Source organism: Rhinoraja longicauda, chromosome 17, assembly GCF_053455715.1.
Source record: "Rhinoraja longicauda isolate Sanriku21f chromosome 17, sRhiLon1.1, whole genome shotgun sequence".
Lineage (NCBI taxonomy): Eukaryota > Metazoa > Chordata > Chondrichthyes > Rajiformes > Arhynchobatidae > Rhinoraja > Rhinoraja longicauda.
Genome location: NC_135969.1, coordinates 15,275,204 through 15,300,351, shown reverse-complemented (window position 1 = coordinate 15,300,351; position 25,148 = coordinate 15,275,204). Strand labels below are relative to the sequence as shown.

At 46.2% G+C, this 25,148-nt stretch overlaps 1 protein-coding gene across 1 annotated transcript in view; it reads right to left on the bottom strand.

Annotated features, from left to right (window-relative positions):
- Positions 1-25,148, bottom strand: part of LOC144601779 (ubiquitin-like modifier-activating enzyme 1) — a 234,740-nt gene that overhangs the window by 19,023 nt on the left and 190,569 nt on the right. Inside the window, exon 23 of the mRNA XM_078414193.1 lies at positions 1,067-1,168. Within this exon, the coding sequence (XP_078270319.1) occupies positions 1,067-1,168 (102 nt within the window). The remainder of the gene's footprint in view (positions 1-1,066; positions 1,169-25,148) is intronic.

Genomic DNA, 25,148 nt, shown 5'->3' with positions numbered 1-25,148 from the left:
TATCGGGCGCCCAAGCCAGGCGTCTCTCTGCGTGCTGGTCCCAGAAGTGGATCTGCAACCACTCATTATGATCACTCCACTCTTTTACAGGACTTTATCCTGCACTAAACATTGTCTCTTTATCTTGTATCTGTACACTGTGGACGGCTTGACTGTGATCATGTATAGTCTTTTCGCTGACCGGATAGCATGCAACAAAAAAGCTTTTCACTGTACCTCGGTACACGTGACAATAAACTAAACTATCAGTCACTCTCATTTGGTCTCTTTTATTTTAACATACATAGTTAGAGCCATCAGATACTACTTTAATTTAGATGGGCTTCTCATAGTATAGACAATAGACAATAGACAATAGGTGCAGGAGTAGGCCATTCAGCCCTTCGAGCCAGCACCGCCATTCAATGCGATCATGGCTGATCACTCTCAATCAGTACCCCGTTCCTGCCTTCTCCCCATACCCCCTCACTCCGCTATCCTTAAGAGCTCTATCCAGCTCTCTCTTGAAAGCATCCAACGAACTGGCCTCCACTGCCTTCTGAGGCAGAGAATTCCACACCTTCACCACTCTCTGACTGAAAAAGTTCTTCCTCATTTCTGTTCTAAATGGCCTACCCCTTATTCTTAAACTGTGGCCCCTTGTTCTGGACTCCCCCAACATTGGGAACATGTTTCTTGCCTTTAATGTGTCCAATCCCCTAATTATCTTATATGTTTCAATAAGATCCCCCCCTCATCCTTCTAAATTCCAGTGTATACAAGCCTAATTGCTCCAGCCTTTCAACATACGACAGTCCCGCCATTCCGGGAATTAACCTAGTGAACCTACGCTGCACGCCCTCAATAGCAAGAATATCCTTCCTCAAATTTGGAGACCAAAACTGCACACGGTACCCCAGGTGCGGTCTCACCAGGGCCCGGTACAAACACCTTTCTTTATTTGAACTACGTGCATTATTAAGGGCACTGGGTGCCTCTAGTTCTCTCTCACTCTCCATGTACATTAGCCCACACTGCCAAGCTCAAGCTCATAAAACAAAGAAATTAACACGGACATTCGATTCACCTTAAAATAAGCCATGAATTCTGCCAGTGTCATCTCATCACCGTTAGGTTTGATGCCTTTTACGTCCATACGATCCCACAGCGTCCATTCTGTGTCGCGGAACTGCAAGATTGAAAAGATGAAGTTACTCTCAGCATCACTGCATAAATTTTAGAGTCTAGTTTAATTGAGTTTATTGTCATGTGTACCAAGGTGCACATGAAAAGCAAGCTATTGTTGTGTGCTCTCCACAGTTTACAGATACAGGATAAAGGGAGCAATGTTTAGCACAAGATAAAGTGCAGCAAAGTCCGATAAAAGATAGTTCAAGGTTTCCAAATACACAGGACAAGATGTTAGAAATCCAAAGTGCCAAATGTCAACTTGCTCCCGGTGGTGATGGGAGGCTTATGCACTCACCTATGCTCCTCCGATGTTGAGAAAGGCTCGGCAGACACGTCATTGGGGTTATCGTAGGCACCTACTTTCATCGACGTTTCGCTGATTGGACCCACGACGTCTCCAGTAGGCTCAGCAGTGCATTCTGGCGTCCCAGAACCACCCCCCTTTGCATCTGCCTAGCCGGCTTATTTGGGAGACCAGATGGGGTCTTTCCTCTTCAGCCAGAGCCACTGCTAGATAGTAGGTCAAAACTGCTCTCTAGTTGTTGGTAGGATGGTTCAGTTGTCTGATCACACCTGGGAAGAATCTGTCCCTGGATCTGAAGGTATGTGTTTACATACTTCTGTACCTCTTGCCTGTTGGGAGAGGGGGTGAGACTGGTCCTTGATTATGCTGGTGGCCTTGCCAAGGCAACGTGAAGTGTATATGGAGTCAATGGAAGGGAGGTTGGTTTGCGTGATGGTCTGAGCTACGTCCGCAACTCTCTGCAATTTCTTGCGGTCTTGGACGGAGTTGTTCCCAAACCATGCTGTGATGCATCCCGATAAAATGCTTTGTAAATGGCGGGTGGTTTGTGTACACAGTTACGTGTGAGGATGGGGTGGGAACGAGATTTAGACTTGATAAAGCGTGGAAACAGGCCCTTCAGCCCACCGAATCCGCACCTACCAGCGATACACTAGCATTAACCTACACACTCAGGACAATGTACAATTTTACCAAAGCCAATTAACCTACAAACCTGTTCATCCTTGGAGTGTGGGAGGAAACCAGAGCATCTGGAGAAAACCTAGGTATAAATTCCATACAGACAGCACCCGTAGTCAAGGATGGAACCTGGGTCTCGAGTTGTATAAGGCAGCAGCTCTACCGCTGGGCCACCATGTTGCCCTTGAGATGGCTTCTAGTTTTCTCCCTGTCCGCGCATGTACTTTGGAGACACATCCAGCAGTTGGGTAATACAGATCAAGGGAAACATTGAACTCTAATAGTTTATTGTTGAAAACATTTCTTCAACTTAATGTAATACAACGCAAGTTTACATTCCAGAGCAGATGTCTTTATTTACTTTTAACTGCCATGTGTATGGTTCACCAGAGGATAAGCATCTTCGGAAGGCTTTTAAAGCATATTCCTTTACAGTGACACAGTAAACCGTAACTGGAACACACGTCTCTGATAAACCCCGAATGAATCACATCACGATCAGCCTCCAGAGGGAATATTATTTGACTTTTGCCTCCTTAGTTAAGCCGTAATCAACTCTAAGCAACTGAAGTGCTCTTTAGAGAGTGATCAGTTTGATTACAGCATTTTTGCACAGAGGGATTTTAATTCAGTTACCAGTCACCAGTTACACTTTCACCAATGGAGCCACCTTCATCAAAGTCTCTCTTCTGCTTTACCTGCAATGGCATATAACCCAGGTCAGTCTTAAGCTGCCAGTACCATGAATGGTGTACTCTGCATGGATAAACCCTGGGTAAGGGTTGTACAGTGGCACAGCGGTACAGTTGTTGCCTTACAGTGCCTTGGTTCCTCAAGCACTTTGTATTTTTGTCTGGCTCAGTAAGGGCATCCAGAGAAGCAGGTTTACTTGGTTGTAAAATAACATCCAATTTTTCAGAAAATCTGTTACTCCAGTGCCAAATAGCGCCAGAGACCCAGGTTTGATCTGTACAAAGTGTACACTCGTCTGTACGATGGTGTTAGTGTACGGGGGCGATTGTTGGATGCCACGGCCTCGGTGGGCCGAAGGGCCTGTTTCCGCGCTGTATATCTGAGGTCTCCAGTCTAAAAGATTGCCTCCACTTCTCTCCTTCCCCTCTACATTAACTTGCTATCAGTACAATTATCCATTCCTCCCACAACCTTTCTGCAGGATGAGAAAAATCATTACTGAGATATATAAATCTCCTGGCTCCTATTAATGTCTCAGCCACTGTTATTTCATCTGTCTTTGTGCCACTATATATTTTGTTGTTTCTTGTCTGGCTGCGTTGATGCATCTTTTGCAAAAGGTTGGGTAGGGATTGGGAGGGGGGGAGGGATGGAGGGGGTGGGGGGGGATGGAGGGGGGGATGATGGAAGGGGGGGGGGATGATGGAGGGGGGGGGTGGGGGGGGATGGAGGGGGGGTGGGTGGGGGATGGAGGCAGGGGAATGCTTCCTACAGCTGCTGCCGCTACCTCCAGTCCATTTCCTGTGTCCATCAATCCACACTTGAAGTGGGGGAGGACAAGGGAGGTAGGAGCGGAAATACTGCCACAGTCTGATGCCCAGTCACTACACTTAACACACTATGGTAACGTTAAGATTACCACAGGCCAGAACATCCAAACAACAGTGAGCAGGCCCTTAATGAGGAACAGACCTGAGCAGCAGCCTCTCTCTCTCCTTCTCCCTGCTCAAAGGTGAAACCCAGTCCATTTCACAACTTGCAAATTAAATGCAAACCAGCTAAACTGTTCAACATCTTCTGAAAGATTGGCTTTCTTTAACGCACACACACAGACACACACAAATTGGATCGTTTTTTACTGAGCACAGACTGGGCCTGTGCAGAATCAAATTAATTTTGTACGGTTTGGTGGGGTTGAGGAGGGGTGATATTAACTGATAAACAGAACCTCCTAAAAGTTGAAAAACTTGAAGGCAGTGTTTGGACGATCTAGGGGGAAGACGTAATTCTCCTAAGTAATGATATCTTGATACCCCCAACAGGAAAATTCACCATCATTACATAGAAATTAGTTATTTAAAGTAGGGAGAGCTTAACATCCCAAAGGAAACATTAATAGGGTTGCCAACTGTCCCGTATTAGCTGGGACATCCCATATTTTGGGCTAAATTGGTTTGTCCCGTATGGGACCGCACTTGTCCTGTATTAGGCCCATGGGCCGCTGTCGGCTGGGACAGTGTAGGCTAACGGAGTGTGTTTGGGGAGTGGGACCGAGTGCGTTTACCTAAAGGAGGTCGCGTAGCAACCCGTCTCCCGGCCCGGGCGGCCGCCGTTGGTGGAGCGAGAGCACGTGGCTGCTGGCTGGGTGAGGTCACATGGGGCACCTTGTGACCTCACCTTGTCCCGTATTTGGGAGTGAGATAGTTGGCGACCCTAAACATTAACCACCTTCACAGAGAAGGACACAAAGTGCTGGAGTAATTGAGCAGGTCAGGCAGCATCTTTGGAGAACATGGACAGGTGGCGTTTCGGGTTGAGACCCTTCCTCATACTTCTCCAGGGATGCTGCCTGATCTGCTGAGTTACTCCAGCACTTTCGTCCCTCTAGTTCTTGATTCCCCAACTCTGAAAATGTGTGTGTGTGCGTCCATAGGTATAACATGTCCTTGCACAGCCAGTAACTATATTTCAGATCGATTTAGGACACTTTGTGTCCTTTTGCCTCTTAACCAGCACCCACATTTCTTTGTTTATACATTTTAACAGAAAAATTAATTCGTTTAGTTTAGAGATGCAGCATGAAAGCAGGCCCTTCAGCCCATCGAGCCCACGCCCACCAGCAGTCTCCAAAACACTAGTTCTATCCTATATATTAGGGACAATTTACAGAAGCCAATTGACCTACAAACCTACACGTTTTGGGAGTGTGCGAGGAAACCTGAGCACCCAGAGAAAACCCACACGGTCACAGAGAGAAGGTACAAACTCTGCACAGATAGCACTGGTAGTCAAGATCGAACCCGTGGTGCTGTAAGGCAGCAATTCCACTGCTGCGCCACTTTAGGGAGATCTTATTATCCCAAAAGGAAAATTAATCATCTTCACATAGAAATTCAGATTTTAGGTTGTTGATCGGTCTGTCCATACTCTGAAGCTGGGGAAGGGTCTTGACCTGAAACGTCACCTATGACGTTTCTCCAGAAATGCTGCCTGACCCGCTGAGTTACTCCGGCTTTTTTGTGCCTATCTCGGAAGCTGACGATGGATAAATGCTGGAGGAGTGTGTGGGGGCCTTTGTGATAATGTGCATTCATACCACTCGTCATTCGCAAATTTCAGTTTTATTATGTTTAGAGAGCAATTGGTCTTTGACTCCTTTTTTAAAAGGTGAAAGCACGACATCTGAATTTGGACCCAGCAAGGATGGGAATCAGGAACTGTTCCTAATGAGCATCTGCGGCCCCAGAGGTTACAGTCCATTTCTTACGCAGGCTGCCCACCTCCCCCGTCACAGTTGCCCTCTCCTCCCCTCTAATCAATCACGCCGGCAGCTTTAACAGTGCACACGTTTAACCCCCGGTTAATGAGGTTTAACCTGCAATTGCTGCAAGCTTTCCAAGGCACCACTGGCTCACAATCTAAGTTCCTTTTTTTAAAAACCAAAAATAGATTTATTCAAGTATTTACAATACTAAATAATTCAAAACAAAACCCACCACCATAGAACAAGTTAAACAAATATTCTTAAATAACTATTTCCCCCATCCTTATTAAGGATGCATCCCCCCCCCCCCAATCCCCCAGGGCACCCGTGGACTGCGCATAGTCCCTCTCCAGTACCACCTGGGCATGGACGTAACCCCCAGAAAAGGGGCAGGCCGCCGGCTCGGGCAGAGCCCTCTTCCGCCTGGCGCCGTGACTCGCGGTTGGCCAGCTTGGCCAGGCCCAGGAGCAACCCAACCAGGACATCTTCAGCACTCCCCTCTCCCCCACGCACAGGGTGTCCAAAGATGAGGATGGTGGGTGTGAAGTGCAGCCAGAAGGCAAGGAGCAGCCTTGCAATCCAAGTTCCTTCCGCTGCTGGACGTTGGGGGGGGGGGGGGGGGGGGGGGGAGGGGGGGCAGGGTGTGGTGGAGACGCCCCTGAAACAAGGGAAGGGATATCACCCCTGGGAGGCAAGGGTTACGAAACACTACAAAATATAACGCCAACGAATGTATGTACAGCCATGGAGAATGACGGAGGAATTTTGCACAGTTCTTATTTTGTTGGGGGGCATGGTGGCTTGGTGGTAGAGTTGCTGCCTTACAGCGCCAGGGACCCAGGATATATCCTGTTTACGGGCGCTGTTTGTACGGAGTTTGTATGTTCTCCCTGTGACCTGCGTGGGTTTTCACCGGGTGCTCCGGTTTCCTCCCATACTCCAAAGACCTGCAGGTTTGTAGGTTAATTGGCTTAGTTAAAATTGTAAAATTGTCCCTCGTGCGTAGGATAGTGGAGCTGGTGGAGCGGGGATCGCTGGTCGGCGCGGACTCGGTTGGCCGATGGGCATGTTTCCGCGCTGTATCTCGGACTGCACTAAACAACACGACATATTTTTAATCCTGAATAAAGTTTATTTTGATTTGAATAAAAGGTCTTTGCCTGAGCCTTCGAATGACTGGGGATTAGTTTCAGGATCGTGTCCAAACATGCATATGGCTACACCCTACAGCAGCCACACACACACACGCACTGAACTCTGTTCAGGCAAGGTATGAGCATGAGTGGACAAAACCTTTCTTTATTTTTGTTCTCGGTTAAGGATGGGTGCTTTAGTACAAGATGGTGTTTGAAACAAGTCTCCCGCTAGTCCACAGAGTGGAAGCTCCTCAGAATGGGGCGCAATGGTTCAAATAATACTTCAGGAAACAAGTAACGATTCAGATGTGGGTGTGAGACTTCCTGAGGAAATTAGGGTCATAGAGCCATACAGTGTGGAAACAACCCCTTCTGCCCAACTTGCCCACATCGACCACCATGTCCCATCAACACTAATCCCACTTGCCTGCGTTTGCTAAACTTGTCCTATCTGTGTACCACTTCTTAAATGTTGCGATAGTCCCTGTCTCAACTACCTCCAGGTAGTTCCATACACCCACCACCCTTTGTATGAAAAGGTTACCCCTCAGATTCCCATTAAATCTTTCCCCCTTCACCTTAAACCCATGCCCTCTGGTTCTTGGTTCCCCTACTCTGGGACAGAGACTCAGAGCGTTTACCTGACGTATTCCTCTCGTGATTTTTATGCATCTCTACAAGATCAACTCTCGTGCTTCTGCACTCCAGGGAACAGAGTCCCTGCCTGCTCAACCTATAGCTCAGACCCTCTGGTCCTGGCAACCTCCTTGTAAATTTTCTCTGCACCCTTTCCAACTTGACAACATCTTTCCTATAACATGGTGCTCAGAACTGAACACGATATTCTAAATGCAGCCTCACCCACATCTTACATAACTGCAGCATGACCACCCAACTTCTATGCTCTCTTGCAGATTTGGGGCTTGGATCAGGAAAGCACAAATCCCTTAAAGCCCTTACTCTGTGAAAGAACTCTTGCTGTGATCACAATGGAGCATAGTGAGGCCCAGCGCAAATTGGCAGAACTGCATCTCATATTTCACTTGGGCCGTTTACACCCCAGCGGTATGAACATTGACTTCTCAAACTTCAGAGAGTTCCTCTGTCCCTCTCTTTCCCCTCCCCCTTCCCAGTTCTCCCACTGTCTTCCTGTCTCCGACTACATCCTATCTTTGTCCCGCCCCCTCCCCTGACATCAGTCTGAAGAAGGGTCTCGACCCAAAAACGTCACCCATTCCTTCTCTCCTGAGATGCTGCCTGACCTGCTGAGTTACTCCAGCATTTTGTGTCTACCTTCAATTTGAACCAGCATCTGCAGTTATTTTCCTACACAATAGAGCAACTGATTAATCTGGAAAAACAATTCTTACAAAATTCTATTACTGAATGCATCCACACTCTGTTAGCTAAAGTCATTGTAATGCCCAGATATGGCATGCATTTGGGTACATTGCACCACGAAGGCTTTCATTTCATTTTTGATAATTGAAAATAACTTTCAATTTCAGACCAAAGAATTTATAACAAGGTACAGCACAAGATATGGGTGGCACGGTGGCACAACAGTAGAGTTGCTGCCTTCCAGCGCCAGAAACCCTATTCGATCCTGACCATGGGTAATGGCTGTACGGAGTTTGTACATTCTCCCTGTGACTGTGTGGGTTTTCCCTGGATGCTCTGGTTTCCTTCCACATTCCAAAGATGTGCAGGTTTGTAGGTTCAATGGCTTCTGTAAATTGTCCCTAGAGTGTATGATAGAACTAGTGCAAGGGGGGATCGCTGGTCGACACGGACTCGGTGGGTTGAAGGGCCTGTTTCCGTGTTGTATCTCTAAAGACTAAAGAACAGGCCCTTTGACCCACATTGTCTGTGCTAAACACAGTGCCAAGACCATCTACACATACCTGCACATAATCCGTATCCCTCCATTCCCTGCATATCCATATGCTTATCCAAAAGTCCTACATGCCACTATCATTTCTGCCTCAACCACCTGCATTCCTGTACTCCAGGGAATAGAGTCCCAGCCTGCTCAACCCCTCCCTATGGCTCAGACCCTCAAGTCCTGGCAACCTCCTTGTAAAATTTCTCTGCACTCTTTCCAACTTGACACCATCTTTCCTATAACATGGTGCTCTGAACACAATACTTTAAATTGTGTCTAAAGGCAGGCACGGGTTATTGATTGTGGACGATCAGCCATGATCACAATGAATGGCGGTGCTGGCTCTAAGGGCCGAATGGCCTCCTCCTGCACCTATTTTCTATGTTTCTAAATGCAGCCTCACCAATGTCTTACAACTTCCCAACTTCTATGCTCCCTTGCAGATTTTGGGCTTGGATCAGGAAAGCACAAACTCCGACTGTGATTACAACAGAGCAGCTAGATAATCTTGGAAAACAATTCTTACAAAAAGATATCACTGAATGCATCCACACTCTGTTGGCCAAAGTCACTGCGATGCCCAGATATGGCATGCATTTGGAGTACATTGCACCACCCAGGCATTCATTTCATTTTCGATTATTGAAAATATCAGTGCGTTCCAGGCACTCACCAGCCTCTGAATAAATTTACTAACTCTGCACTTCTCCTTTTAACATTGCCACTCTCACCTTGAAGCTGTGCTCTCTGGTATTTGACTTTTCCATCCTGAGAAAAAGGTTCCGCCTGATTTCTTAGAACATTTGACCACAAAATCAAACCTAGGGAATGGAATGCCTGAATTTGCATTGGCACATCTCTACATTGTTCAAATGTGCAAATAGTTGGGTGACCATCAATTTCCTTTTAAATGACTCAAGTATATTGCCTGGTGAGCCTCCAGAATTAACATGCAACGTCACTGTTCCATGACTAGGGACTGTAATGTTAACGGTGAACTAACTAATTTCCGTATCCCAATTACTTTAGACTTTGTATTTTAGAGATGCAGCATGGAAACAGGCCCTTCGGCCCACCGACTCCACGTTGACTAACGATCACCCCTTACACTAGCACACGAGGGACAATTTACAATTTACCGAAGCCAATTAACCTACGAACCTGCACGTCTTTGGGATGTGGGAGGAAACCAGAGCACCTGGAGAAAACCCACGCAGTGACAGGGAGAACGTACAAATTCCATTGGGTGGGAGTATTGATCCCGGGTCTCTGGCAGCTGCAAGGCAGTAACTCTACCGCTGCACCGGTGTGCTGTTTACTCTTTTCTTTTTCCGCTTCGATCCTGACCACGGGTTCTGACTGTATGGAGTTTGTATGTTCTCCCCGTGACCTGCGCGGGTTTGCTCCGGGAGCTGCGGCTAAATGTAAATTGTTCCTGGTGTGTGTAGGATAGTGCTAGTGTACGGGGACCGCTGGTCGACACGGACACGGCTGGCCAGAAGTGCCCGCTTCCTTGCTGTATCTCTAAACTAAACTAAACATTGCTGACCAATTACTAGCCAGTAGTTTATACAATTTCCTGCCTGTGACCTAAACAAATAAATACATGGGGAGTTTTAGAAAGGAAAGAGGAGTGTAATCTCCACACCATCATTTCACAGTACAGTAGTGCCAAATTAGGTTCTAATTAACATTAGCAGCATAGCCTGACCCTGCTGGGAATCCAGTGGACATCCTAAGGTGACCCCCAGGGGTCAGAGTCCCAATAAACCTCTCTCACACTTCCCAGCGGCAAACCGGTTAATTAAGTCAAATTATAAACGGACTTACTTGAGGGTCGCCAAGAATGCAGGCTCATGAAAGGGCCGCTTTCAACTCCCCAGTGGTAACAAAGACAGCACACAATTGAGATGCTCATTCAGAGCGAGAGGAAGGATGGGTTAATGTACCGGGGCACAAATGCAGCATTTTGCACAAGACTTATATTATATTTTTCGCTTCAGCTTTTTATCTGAACAAGTCATCGTGTTCTTCAGCCAGATGCCCTGGGGGATTCTTTATCATGGCCGCCCCGTGACCCCCTTGTGGCACTCTGGTGTGTCCTCACTTCTGACTGCTGTACAAAGACCAAGCATTTACTCCAAAAAGTTAAAGCGGTTTAATTAATCACATGGCCAAACTCCCTCCCGAAATAAAATGAGTAAGACATTATAACATTTGCCTGAGATGGTGCAATTCCAAATTAGATAAATCGTGACAAAAAAAAAGACACCAAGTGTTGGAGTAATTGAGCTGGTCATGTCTTTGGAGTGCGGGAGGAGACCGAAGCACCCGGGGAAAACCCACGCGGTCACAGGGAGAACGTGTAAACTCCGTACAGACAGCACCCGTGGTCAGGAGCAAACCCGGGTCTCTGGTGATGTAAGGCAGCAACTGTACCACTGTGCCTCTCTGTGATGGGATTGTAGGAAGAATAAAAATGGATTTGTTGAGGAATAATGTAAAAATGGTGTGGATTAAGTTGGCGTGGACTGTGGGCCAGAGGGTCTGGTTCTGTGCTGTTTCACTCCATGTCTCTCTGTAACTGTGATTCAATGGTTCCAAGGCCTCAAACACCACTAATTGCCGCTGGTCATTTTCCTTCATACTCTGTGAAAGTACAATGTCAGGCCTTGTCAGATTTTGGATGTCCCTGGGAGAGATTTATCCCCAGTTCCAAAATAATGATATTAGTACAGCATATTGTTGAGTATGAAATGAGTTATTAGCCTGTCCCTGTGCTGCACTTTTCTATGTTCTACGCTCTAAAATTCATTTTGCTCTTGAAGTTGATTGAAAAAAAACAACATCCTTAGACACCTGATCACACTGATGAGCCCACAGCCGTCAGACCAAACGTAATAAACTCCATTCTGGGTCTTTTCATGCACTTTGCTTGGGGTTCTCCACTTCATCTCAGATGGTAAAGAGGTTGTCTGGGGCCTGGTGGGGGAAGGGTGGCATAGCGGAGGTAAAAGGTTGGAGAAAGGCTAACAGAAAGACCGGCTCCATCAATTTGGGATGAAGTCCCGAATGGATTTCTGTCTGCTAATAAGGATGGAAAAACACTGGTTTGAACCCAGGTTTGCAGTGTCCCTTAGATTGAGGTTTAGGTTTATTATTGTCACATGTACCGAGGTACAGTGAAAAGCTTTTTTTAGCATGCAGTCCAAATAGGTCAGATATACCATATATAGATACAATCAGTTTGGTAAATAGATAGAGCAAAGTGGAAGATGGCGAGTGCACAATATAATTCTCAGCTTTGGGCTTCACTTTATCTACTTTAGTAAGACACAGGGTGGAAACAGGCCCTTCGGCCCACCGAGTCCACCCCTACACTAGCACTATTCTACACACCAGGGACAATTTACAGTTTAGAGGCCAATTAACCTACAAACCTGCAGGTCTTTGTAGTGTGGGAGGAAACCGCAGCACCCGGGGAAAACACACACGGTCACAGTGACAACGTACAAACTCAGTACAAAAAGCACCCGTACTTAGGATCGAACCTGGGTCTCTGGCACTGAGAAGCGGTAACTCTACCGCTGCGCTACCGTGCACGCCCTACTTCAACAAACCATGATGCCTCAAAGCTGAACAATAACATCATACCCGACAGGATCAATTTGATTAATTGCAAGATACAGCATGGAAACAGGTCCTTTGGCCCACCGAGTCCGCGCCGACCATTGATCACCCATTCTCACTAGTTCTACATTACCACACTTTCTCATCCACTCCCAATGCATCCGGGGCAATTTACAGAGGGCCAATTAATCTACTAACCCGCACGTCTTTGCGATGTGGGAGGAAACCAGAGCACCCAGAGGAAACCCACACTGTCACAGGGAGAAAGTGCAAACTTCACACAGACAGCACTGGAGGTCAGGATCGAACCCTGATCTCTGACGCTGTGTGGCAACAGACTTAGCATCTAGAAATGCCTGCCCGTTTAATGTTAGAGTTGATTAGTATGATGCGCTGTCAATTTGATGCCACTTTGTTGGTGTCCTGGAATAATTTAATAAACGAGATTTGGGTTCATGCATTTTCAGACAGTTTTTGTGGGTAAGCCATTCCGAGAGCGTTTTAATTTATCTTTTGTGCTGAGTCAGAACATCGAAGGTTTAAACCTACCTCAGGAGCTGAATGCAGAATCTACACTGATAATTCAGTAGGGTATTCAGTGAAATACTGATGTTATCCCTAATCAAATCTAACCGGTTACAAATACCCAGATCCTTTATGCCAGAATCAATCAATTTTTCAATGTGGTGAAATTATAATCTGTCTCACTCTTATTTGGTGCCTTATTAGGTGGACGTGTTTCAACAACAAACGCCTCATACGATGAACTGGTCAGAAATTTGGCTGTTGGGGTAATATTGGCAAAACATGGGCTTGTAATTTAAACTTGCACCAACAAATGCTCTGCCCCTTTTGCACATCACTCTGTACAGTGGATGTGGACACAGCTTGGGGGGGGGGATGAATAGATTGTACTCCTGGGGTGCCATTAATCCTTGCCTCACAGCTGGAGATTTCTTACTGTTTATCTTCAACCCCCCTCCCCGGTTCTAATCACAGTGTGCTAAGGTGCAGTCGATTCATACTGGTGGCTAATCTTCGTTATTGGGCTCCAATGTGGGAGTTGCCCAAATGTCTTCTGAAGGTCCAAATATATTACATCTGGTGGATTTCTTCCTCTCTAGTTTAGTTTAGAGATAAGGCACGATAATGTAAAATAAACAAAAAACAAAAAAAAATCAGTAAATTAATAACTGCAATGCCAGCGGAAAAAAGCCCTAAATTGTTTCTGCAATAAAAGACATAGAAAATAGGTGCAGGAGTAGGCCATTCGGCCCTTCGAGCCTGCAACGCCATTCAATATGATCATAGCTGATCATCCAGCTCAGTAACCTGTACCTGCCTTCTCTCCATACCCCCTGATCCCTTTAGCCACAAGGGCCACATCTAACTCCCTCTTAAATATAGCCAATGAAGTGGCCTCAACTACCTTCTGTGGCAGAGAATTCCACAGACTCACCACTCTCTGTGTGAAGAAATGTTTTCTCATCTCGGTCCTAAAAGACTTCCCCCTTATCCTTAAGCTGTGACCCCTGGTTCTGGACTTCCCCAACATCGGGAACAATCTTCCCGCATCTAGCCTCTCCAACCCCTTAAGAATTTTATATGTTTCAATAAGATCCCCCCTCAGTCTTCTAAATTCCAGCGAGTATAAGCCTAGTCTATCCACTCTTCCTTCATATGAAAGTCCTGCCATCCCAGAGATCAATCTGGTGATCTCAAAACAGAGCGTAGTTCATGGTTTAGTGTCTTGTAGAGTTCAAGAGCATGATGGTTGTTTGGGAAGGAGCTATTTTTAAACTTGGTGGTCACAGTTTTCAGACTCTGGTACCATCTTCCCAATGGTAGGAGTGTAATGAGAGTGTGGTCAGGGTGGTGTGGGTCCCTGATGAAATAAGGCTGGCTGCCTTTTTGAGGCAGCGACTCCTGTAGAGGTCAGTACCCATGGTAGACTGGGCAGTGCCCACTACTTTTTGTAATCTCCTTTGTTACTGGGCGTTTGAGTTTAGTTTAGAGATACAACACGGAAATATGCCCTTTGCCCCACTGAGTCCGTGCCAACCAGCAATCCCCGTGCACTAGCACTACCCTAAACACTTGGGGCAATTTACAATTTTTACCCAAGCTAATTAACCTACAAACCTGGACGTCTTTGGAAAGTGGAAGGAAACCAGAGCTCCCAGAGGAAACCCACGCGGCCACAGGGAGAATGTACAAACTCTGTACAGACAGCACCCGCATTCAGGATCAAACCTGGGTCTCTGCCGTTGTAAGGCAGCAACTCTACCGCTGCACCACTGTGCCACCCCTTGAGTTGCTGAACCAGGCCGTGATGCAACCAGTCAATATGCTCTCTACTGTACACCTGTAGAAGTTCAAGAGAGTGTTCGTGGACACAACAAATCTTCTCAATCTTTGGCTGAGATGTTAAACTGTTTGACATGCTCACATCAACATAGGAGATCCCACGGGTTCGTATTAGGAGATAGAATGTTCGCTAGTGTCTTGGCCAATATAACATTAAAGAAAGTTAATTATTTGATGATTATCTCTGATGTTTATGGCAGCTTGTTGTATAGAAATAACGACTAGATTTTTTAAACGTTCCTACATTAACTGGGCAGCACAGTGGCACAGCTGGTAGAGCTGCTGCTTCACAGTGCCAGACACCCGGGTTCCATCCTGACTACTGGTGCTGTTTGTGTGGAGTCTGCTCCCTCACCCATGGGTTTCCTCCCACATCACAAAGAAGTGCGGGTTTGCAGGTTAATTGGCCTCTGTAAAATTGCTCTTAGTGTGTCGGGGTGGATAAGAACGTGGGATAACGTGGAACTAGTGTGAACGGGACAGGAAGGCCCTGCAGAGAGTAGTGCGTTCGGCAGAACGCACCATGGGAACTACACTCGTCCCCCTGCAGGACCTATACATCAGGAGGTGCAGATCCAGAGCAAGCAAGATCATGAGGGACCCCTGCCACCCCAGTAATGGACTGTTCCAGATGCTACGATCAGGCAAACGCCTCCGCTGTCACGCTGTGAAAACGGAGAGGATGAGACGGAGTTTCTTCCCACAGGCCATCAGGACTGTCAACTTTTATAACCCCAGAGACTAAATTTTTGTCGACACTTTTTGTGCTATGTTTAGTAACTTATTAACTTTATTTATATGCTGTAACTGTAATTCTTTTTGTGCACAACCCGCAGGCATTGCCACTTTCATTTCACTGCACATCCAGTATGTGTATGTGACAAATAAATTTGACTTGACTTGATGGGACATGTGACAATAAATTGAATCTTGAATCTTGATGGTCGTGTGGAATCGGGGGGGACGAAGGGCCGACACACACACACACACACGAAGGGCCCGTTTCCACGCTGCATCTCTAATCTAAACTACATCTCAGAATACTTCATTAGTTGTAAAGCACTTAGCGACATACCAGGATTATTAAAGGTGTTTTATGTGCAGGTGCTTTTATATTCTTCTATAGTTCCTGCAGACTGTTTACTTTTGGATAAATTATACCTTCGTTAGCCCGAGGCTACAGGCTTCTAAAGTAATAACATATGGCTTAAAAACAATTACATTCTTAGTGTATCAGATGTATTTCTGATCTCTACTTTTCTGATGTCAGATCCAAAAAGAAGAGAAAATTGAGCATTCATTCAGCCACACGTTGGTACTTGTCTGCTGAAAACGACACAGTGTTAATGATCTGAAATGCCTGCCTGTTTATTGTTGCAGATGACCTGGTATGCTGCCGTCTCCTTTGCTGCAAGATGAACAATGGCTTTATTTTGATGCTGAACAAGACCAAACTCAAGACAGCAGGCTGCTCGCTTCAAGGAATTAAACACAAAGGGTTTCATACATCGGAAGTAAAATTGAAACGGCCACAAATTGCACTGTGACAATCTGTCAGTTATACCGACCAGGAGCACTGGTCCAATGGAATAAAAGTGTTTCTTTCAAAGTTCTGATTGCAAGACTCACACAGTGAACAGAACTATGTAACCATTCAAAAGGCATGGGACCTCTGAAACTACAGTTCTCTGGTCCACTATTGAGACTGATCCTTTGTTTCTGGAAATAGAACACAAGACTTCATTCAGAATGCATCTTATTTTTAGCACCAGAACAGTGGACTTCCTTGGAGTAGATTTGGTTCTGTTAATTGTGGAGAATGAACTCAATTCATTCTACCCAACAATAAATAATAGAGTGATCTATACAGAGTGCTCAATTAATTGAAGCATTACGGGTGAGATTCCAAAATGATTGTGTTTTACATCCCAGTCATAAAAGTGCTGAACTCCTGTTTGAAAGGACTTCTCGTTCAAGCATCATGTGAATGCCCTTCTGTTCTGAGGGTTCGGTATCTAGAGCAATAAATAACCCTGCTCCCATTATGGGGACTAATTGCTTCAGGGAGAGAAAGCCAGACCATTTCAGATGGGCCAAAGAGCTTCTATCAGGTAATGGATTCCACTTCAAACGGCTCGTTAGTTCTGGCGGCACTGGGCCGACACACACTGACATACACAACATCGTGCATTTAGGTAGCACCTTTGGCATCAAAGAGATCTCGACAGATGGGACAAGAAAAGAAAATAAGAAAGCCCTGAAGGAACAGTTAGTTAGTGGATCAAAAGATTGAGCAAAAAATGTGGGCCAAGGAATTACTTTTTAAAATTAACTATTTTTGCATTGATTTTATATTTCATGCTGCAAAGAATTTCTAACCCATTTTCACGGAAACAAGTCTTTTACTAAGGTAGGAGAATCAAAAATCAGAGGACACAGGTGAAAGGGCCAAGGGAATAGGAACCCGAGGGGCAACTTTTTCCACTCACCATGGGGTGAGTAGTAGGAATAAGCGGCCAGAAAAGGTAGTTGAGGAAGGAACTCAAAGCAGCATTTAAAAGACACATGGACAGGTACATGGATAGGAAGGGTTTAGAAGGATGAAGACCAATTGAGGGCAAATGGGATTAGTTTAGATGGAGCATTTTGGTTGGCATGGACGAGTTTAACTAAAGAACCTGTTTCCTGTAGAACTCGAATGACTCTAAAGACAGCATGCCTTAGTGGAAATCCATTTTAATCTGCACATGTAACAAAGATTACTGACAAAGTGATTTTAGTTCTGTTTAGTTTGGAGATACAGGCCCTTCGGCCCACCAAGTCTGCGCAGACCAGTAATCCCCATACACCAGCACTATCCTACACACTAGGGACCCATTGATTTACTCCAGCATTTTGTGTCCCTTCTCTCCAGAGATGCTGCCTGACCCGCTGAGTTACTCCAGCATTTTGTGTCCCTTCTCTCCAGAGATGCTGCCTGACCCGCTGAGTTACTCCAGCATTTTGTGTCCCTTCTCTCCAGAGATGCTGCCTGACCCGCTGAGTTACTCCAGCATTTTGTGTCTGCACGAAGGACAATCTTGGATGGGGAGCTGCAGAAACCAGCCCCAGCAACAATGAAGTATCAGCAACAGATTTCCAAGTCAGGATGATTTGGTAACTTGGAAGGGAACCTGCAGGTGGTGGTGTTCCAATCTACCTGCTACCCAGACTCAGAACAGCTCTTGTTGCCAAAGCATTTCGATTTTAGAGATATATTGTGGAAACAGGTCCTCCGGCCCACCCAGTCCACTCTGACCGGTGATCACATCATACACTAGCACTATCCTACACACTAGGGACAATTTACAATTTTTACTGAAGCCAATTAACCTACAAACCTGTACGTCTTTGGAGTGTGGGAGGAAACCGGAGCACCCGGAGAAAACCCACGCGGTCACAGGGAGAACGTACAAACTCCGTGCAGACAGCACCTGTAGTTAGGATACAACCCGGGGTCTCTGGCGCTGTAAGGCAGCAACTCTACCGCTGCCCAACGTACAGCCCTGGTTCTTTATGTTTAATTTTTTTCCGGTTCTTCATGAGTCCTTTATGGTGGTAACAGACCTTGGGTTGGAGAAATCGTTTGGCAATTCTTTCAACTCTACAGTAACAAAATCAAGGAACTGCTGGAAATATTCACCTATCTGTTGCATTTTTGCTATTGTGTTCAGTTTCACTGATTGTTAATCCCCACTGGATTCCACAATGCATTACCTCATGGTCGCAGTCTTCCAGGTATTAATTATGTAAGAATTATCACTTCCAATTTACAATCATATTGGAAGGCACCGCTGCAACAAAATATCTACACGGCTGCTTTCATAATTGGCGCTACACATAGACCCAGACGTTATAATTAGTATCAAATCCCAAGACAGCAAACATCTCCCTTAATTGGCAACGAGAATATTGCCCCATTTCCTCGTCAACACATAACATCCCCGATTGCACAAATCTACTGTGATGGAGCTAAGAGTCTGGAACCAGCTTTAGATACAGCAGATACAAAAAATAATTTTCTCTCCTGTAGATCAAAGGAGACATTTGTAGTTTAAAAAAAAAAACCATTACATAGAAGTGGAAAGAAGGAACTGCAGATGCTATTTAATCCACAAAAGGACACAAAGTGCTGGAGTAACTCAGCAGGACTGGCACATCTCTGGAGAACATGGGAAAAGGTTTTGACTGTGTACCCTATCTCTGCCTGTCACAATTTGATATACTTCTATCAGGTCTCCCCTCAACCTCTTTCTGGAGAAAACAATCCAAGGTCTGTCCAACATTTCCTTGCAGCTACAGTCTGAAGAAAGGTTTCGATCCAAAAGTTCATCAATCCATGTTCTCCAGAGATGCTGCCTGACCTGCTGAGTTACTCCAGCACTTTGTGTCCTTTTGTGGATTAAATAGCATCTGCAGTTCCTTCTTTCCACTTCTATGTAACGCTTTGTGTCAACCATGAAGAAGTGGTCGACTTTTAAAAGACACTTGGTCAGCTACACAGATGCGAGAGGGTTGGAGGGATATGAGCCAGGCACAGACAAGTGTGATTTGGTTTGGCAACTCGGTTGGTATGGACCAGTTGGCTTGACAACAGACAAAACCCGTAGTCAGGATGGAACCTGGGTCTCCGGTGCTGTAAGGCAGCAACTCTACCCCTGCGCCATTGTGCCGCTGGAGTTACTCCAGCAATTTGTGCCTTTCATACATAAAGTGTTGGCTCCTACATCACATACCCAGCAGAAGCAACTTGAGGGCTGATGAGAAAACAGGGGTTAGGAATAAGTTAAACACTTATTCCGATACAGGAGGGGGGGACGGGGGACAGAGATTTGGGGTGAAGGCTCAGAGGTGCAAAAGCAAACTGTGTCGTCACTGTTTATTTCTTGTGCTAAAGCAGAAATTATTTTTGTGAGGCTCCAAAGGGGTCTGTCTTTTGTTGTCCCCGTTCACAAGAGACGCAAAATGGCAGTGTAGCCCACAGACGATGACAGAAATTATAATAACTTGCCTGTTTTATTTAACGTTCAGAGAAGCAATTACCTTACTTTTATTTGTTTTGTTAAACTGCTGCAGCTGGGGAAATGTTGAAAGAACCCAGGATTTGTAGATTTACAGACACTGTAACCCTTGAAACACCAGTCTTTTTCATTTATTGTGTTAACCGGGCAGTTGCCTGTCTCTTCAGAGCGGTCAGGGCTAAGGGGCATTTCTTTTATATGAGGGGCAAGGGTTGACACAGTGGTTTAGAATAGTGGAGCTATCAAAACAGAAATCAAGGCTGGCTTAAGACGTAGGGTTTATCTGAAACCTTGGCCATGGCAAGGTCGCTCCATCTTTAACGATAGGTTTATATTTTATTGCCTCTTGTCCGGGATTAGGCTCATGAGAGGGGTCTGGTGTACCGTGGAGCCGAACGTCCCGGAGGGTGGGCTGCCGAGGGCGAGGAAGGATCCGCGGCGCCGAGAGGGGGGGTCCCGGCGAGCGGAGCCAAGAGGCTCGCTCACCGCGCTGCCGAGAGCGAGGGGGGGGACCCCTGAGCAACCGTCGAGAGCGAGGGGGCCGTCAGAGAGCTACCCAGTGGGGGGCTGCCGAGAACAAAGAGGGGGACCCGACGGAGTAGGTGCTGCCGAGAATGAAGGGGGACGTGGCAGGCGGGGGGGGGGGGGGGGGGGGATTGCTACTGCCACAAGCAGCGGCAAGCAGCAGATGGGACTTTTCGGCAAACCTTAGTAACTTTGTCAAGGCCAAAATATGGCTGCCTAGGTGAGGCCTGAAATATGATTTTACTGGGTCGTAAGCAAAGCATTTCACTGTACCCAGGCACACGTGGAAATTTATCATCATTGAATCATTGTCTTTTCCTGTTGGGGATCCAGACCTTCACTCAGTGCTTATATTCCCAATTCCCAATTCTCCAGAGCCAACCATCCTTGTTCCTGGAAGAGCCGTCTTGCGGGCCAAAACTGCTCTGCAGCTGGAGTGTGAAGTCTCAAGCTTTCACCTCGTTTCTGGGCCAGTGACAAATTATTTGCAAATTCATTCCGATCAACTTGAAGAAGATTGATGGGATTCGGTAGAACAAGGCTACTGAACAGTCCTCCACAAGCCAGGGTACTGTCCGATTCACCTCTTCCCCACTGCGGACATTGGACTTTGTCTATGGAATAGTTACACTACAATGCTGAGAACTATATTCTGCACTCTGTATCTCCCCCTTCGTTCTACCTATTGTACATGAGTTTGGCTTGACTGTACTAATGTGTACTATTTTCTGTATAAGAAAATAACTGCAGATGCTGGTACAAATCGATTTATTCAAAAAATGCTGGAGTAACTCAGCAGGTCAGGCAGCATCTCGGGAGAGAAGGAATGGGTGACGTTTCGGGTCGAGACCCTTCTTCAGACCCTTCTTCAGACTATTTTCTGATTTGACTGATTAGCAGGCAAAACAAAGCTTGTCACTGCACCTCGGTACAAGTGACAATATTAAACCTAAACTGAAATCTAAATGTTCTTTGTGCGAGTGGGCTTTGTCGACTCTCTGGGGTTGTTCCTCCAGCTTACATTGGGCACCACTGGAACTGTATGGGAGGCAAATACTGAGCAAGGGTGGGACAGAGAATTAAAATGGCAGGGGGCAGGAAACTCAGCTCAAGGTTCCCTTTAAGTCAGATCGATTGGATTGATTGAAAGATAGTCTGGAAACAGGCCCTTTGGGCCCACCGAGTCCACTCTGACCATCGGTCACTCATTCACACTATTTCTATGTTATCCCACTTTCTCATCCACTCCCTACACAATGGTTTTGGGCATGGTTTTGGGAATAGCTCGATCCTAGATAGCGAGAAATTGCAGAGACTTGTGGGCACAGCCCCGATCATCACACAACCCAACGTCCCTTCCACTGACTTCATCTAAACTTCACGCAGCCTCAGCAAGGCCACCAGAATAATCACGGACCGGCCCTCCACCCCGGTCACTCCCTCTTCTCCCCTCTCCCATCCGGCAAGAGGTACAGAAATGTGAAAACAAATACCTCCAGATTCAGGGACAGTTTCTTCCCAGCTGTTATCAGGCAACTGAAACATCCTATCACCAACCAGAGAGCAGTCCTGACCTCCCATTTATCTTATTTGAGGCCCTTGAACTATATTTAATCAAACTTTACTGGACTCTATCTTGTACTAAGCGTTATACCCTTTATCCTGTATATGTACACTGTGGACATCTCGATCGTAATCATGTATAATCTATTTGCTGACTGGACAGCATGCAACAGAAAGGTTTTCACTACCTTGGTACACATGACAATATTAATCTAAACTAATAAAACTAAACTAAACATTAGAGCCAATTTTACATAGGCGCACATCTTTGGGATGTGGGAGGAAACCGGAGCACCCGGAGGAAGCCCACACAGTCACAGGAAGAACATGTGAACTCTGTACAGGCACTGCGCCCGAGGTCAGGATCGAACCTGGGTCTCCGGCACTGTGAGGCAGCAGCTCTACCATCTGCGTCACTGTGCCACCCATATATGTCCCGACGTGAAAATATATCGCCAGTCCTTCATTGTCCCTGGATCTAATTCCTAAAACCCTACCCTATGGGGGCACTACCCAGTCAGTGAAAAGACTGTGGGACAGTGGCACAGCGGTAGAGTTGCTGTCTTACAGCGCCAGGATCCCGGGTTCGATCCTTACTATGGGTGCTGTCTGTACGGAGTTTGTACGTTCTCCCGTGACCTGCGTGGGTTTTCTCCGGGATCTCCGCTTTCCTCCCACACTCCAAAGACGTACAGGTTTCTAGGTTATGTGGCTTGGTATAATTGTAAATTATCCGTTGTGTGTGTAGGATAGTGTTAGGGTGCGAGGATCGCTGGTCGGCTCGTGCCCGGTGGGCCGAAGGGCCTGTTTCTGCTGCTGCAGCTCTTAACTACGCATGATTACAATTAAGCCGTCCACAGTGTACAGATACAGGATAGCTTTGGAGAAGGTGGGTCATCTCCTGCTTCTCAAGGGCAATTAAGAATAGGTGTAAAGCTTCCGGGTTTCCACTAACACTCAATCCTAACGGAAAATAATAAAAACTCAGCTAAAGTAAAGGCTGACATTTTTTTCCAGGATTTCCCTTGACTTTAATGCTCAGTCCTAGTGTGCAAGGTATAAGTTTTAACACCCTTCCATCTGTGCCTAATCAGCAAAGCCATTCCTTGTCCTGAGCCTCTGATCTGAATGGCAGAGTACAGATCATTAAGCCCTTTGGTCCAGCCATTTGCTTACTTTGATGGCAGCAGCCCAGAAGGGATCACCAAATGTTTCTTTGTCTGAAGCTGATTACACACTGCCCTTCACACCTCAAAGTAGCACAAAGTCTCTGCTCATTAACACCTTTGAGCAGTGGAGCCTGATATACCGTCCCCACTTAAAAGCCAGTCCAACCCTGTGCCAATGTTCCCATTCACTTACTGAGAGCTTTGAGTACCCTTTATTCTGTATATGAACACTGTGAGTATGACCTACACTGTTAACTTTTGTTTGCAGATGTTTAACAGTGAATGTATGAGTTAACAGTGAATGTGCTGATGTAAACTGTGAAATGGTCACTGAGGTACCACTGGCTTTAGATTTGAGACTTTAGACATATAGTGCAAAAACAGGCCCTCCGGCCCATTGAGTCCATCCGCACCAGCCAGCGACTACCCCGTACACCCGGAGAAAACCCACCTGGTCACAGGGAGAACGTACAAACTCTTTACAGACGGCACCCTTAGTCAGGATCGAACCCTGGTCTCTGATGCTGTAAGGCAGCAACTCTACCACGGTGTCGCCCTTGTGCCACTATGCTGCTCTCAGAAGGCTATACTTCCGATGTTAATAATAATTATCGTGAGCACGTACAATTGCAAGTCTGATATAGACAAGGCAAACTGCAACCATACTTAATTTAAAATCACTCCACAAAATGGGAATCCATGTCTGTAGAGATTAAAATTGAACATGGAATATAGACACAATATCTGTACCCAACATAATGCCATGATAAATAATTCTCCTCTGCCTGCAAATGATCCATATCCCTCCATCCCCTGCATGTCTATTTGTCTATCTAAAAGCCTCTTAAACATCATATCTGCCCACCACCACCACCCCTGGCAGCGTGTTCCAGGCACTCACCACCCTCTGTGTAAAAGACTTGCCCCGCTCATCTCCTTTAAACTTTGTCCCCATCATTTTAAAGTTATTCCCTCTAGTCTTTGACATTTTCTCCCTGGGAAAAAGGTTCTCACTGTCTACCCTATAATTACTACCCACTATATACTACCCACTGTCTACCCTATCCATGCCTGTCATAATTTTATATACTTATAACCTCCGGTGACCAAAAAACCCAATCAATCTCTCCAAGGGCTCCTTGTAGCCAACAGTCTGAAGAAGGATCTTGACCCAAAACTTCACCAATCCATGTTCTCCAGAGATGCTGCCTTTCCTGCTAAGTTACTCCATCACTATGTGCCCATGCTATGAGGAGAGGTTGGACAAACCTGGATGTTTTCTCTGGAGTGTCAAAAGCTGGGGGGGGGGGGGGGGGTGACCTGATAAAAGTGTATAAAATGAGGAGAGGCTTTGATAGGGTAAAAAGGCGATAATATTAAATACTTGAGGGCATAACTTTAGAGTGAGAGGGGAAAAGTTTAAAGGACATTAGACCAAGTGGACCTGATGGGCCCAAACCTCTCCTGCATTGGTGCAGCACTCTCCCCTCCCCCTCCCTCCACCCCCTCCCCTTTTCCCACCCCCCCACTCCACCCCCTCCCCTTTTCCCACCCCCCCACTCCATCCCCCTCAACCCCTCTCATCCCTCCTCCCCCTCACTCCCTCCCCCCTCCCTCCCTAGGAGATAGATTTAAACTGTAAAATGTGAACAACTTTAAAAATATAACACCGATTTCAATGAAACTTCTTCCATTAGCACCAAAGGTGGGCCTAAAATTGTCGAGCTATCGAGTACCATTTTGGCTGTAGTTCAGGAACAAACAAACAAACAAATGGGAGTTTTAATATATAGATGTGAAAGGCAAGTTTCTTTAGTTTACCTTAGTTTAGTTTAGTTTATTATCACATGTACCGAGGTACAGTGAAAAGCTTTCTGGTTGCGTGCTGTCTAGTCAGTGGAAAGGCTATACATGATTGCAGTCATGCCGTTCAGTGTACAGATGGTAGTTGCCTGGAATGTGCTGCCAGGGGAGATGTTGGTGGCAGAGAGGATACCCTTAGAGTTGCTGCCTCACAGCGCCAGAGTCCCGGGTTCAACCCTGACTACAGGTGCTGTCTGTATGGAGTTTGCACATTTCCCTGTGACCCTTTGAGCTTCTGGTTTCCTCTCACCACTCCAAAGACGTAGGTTAATTGACTTCGATAAAAACGGAAAAATTGTGCCTAGTATGTCGGAGAGTGTGAGTGCACGGGGATTGCT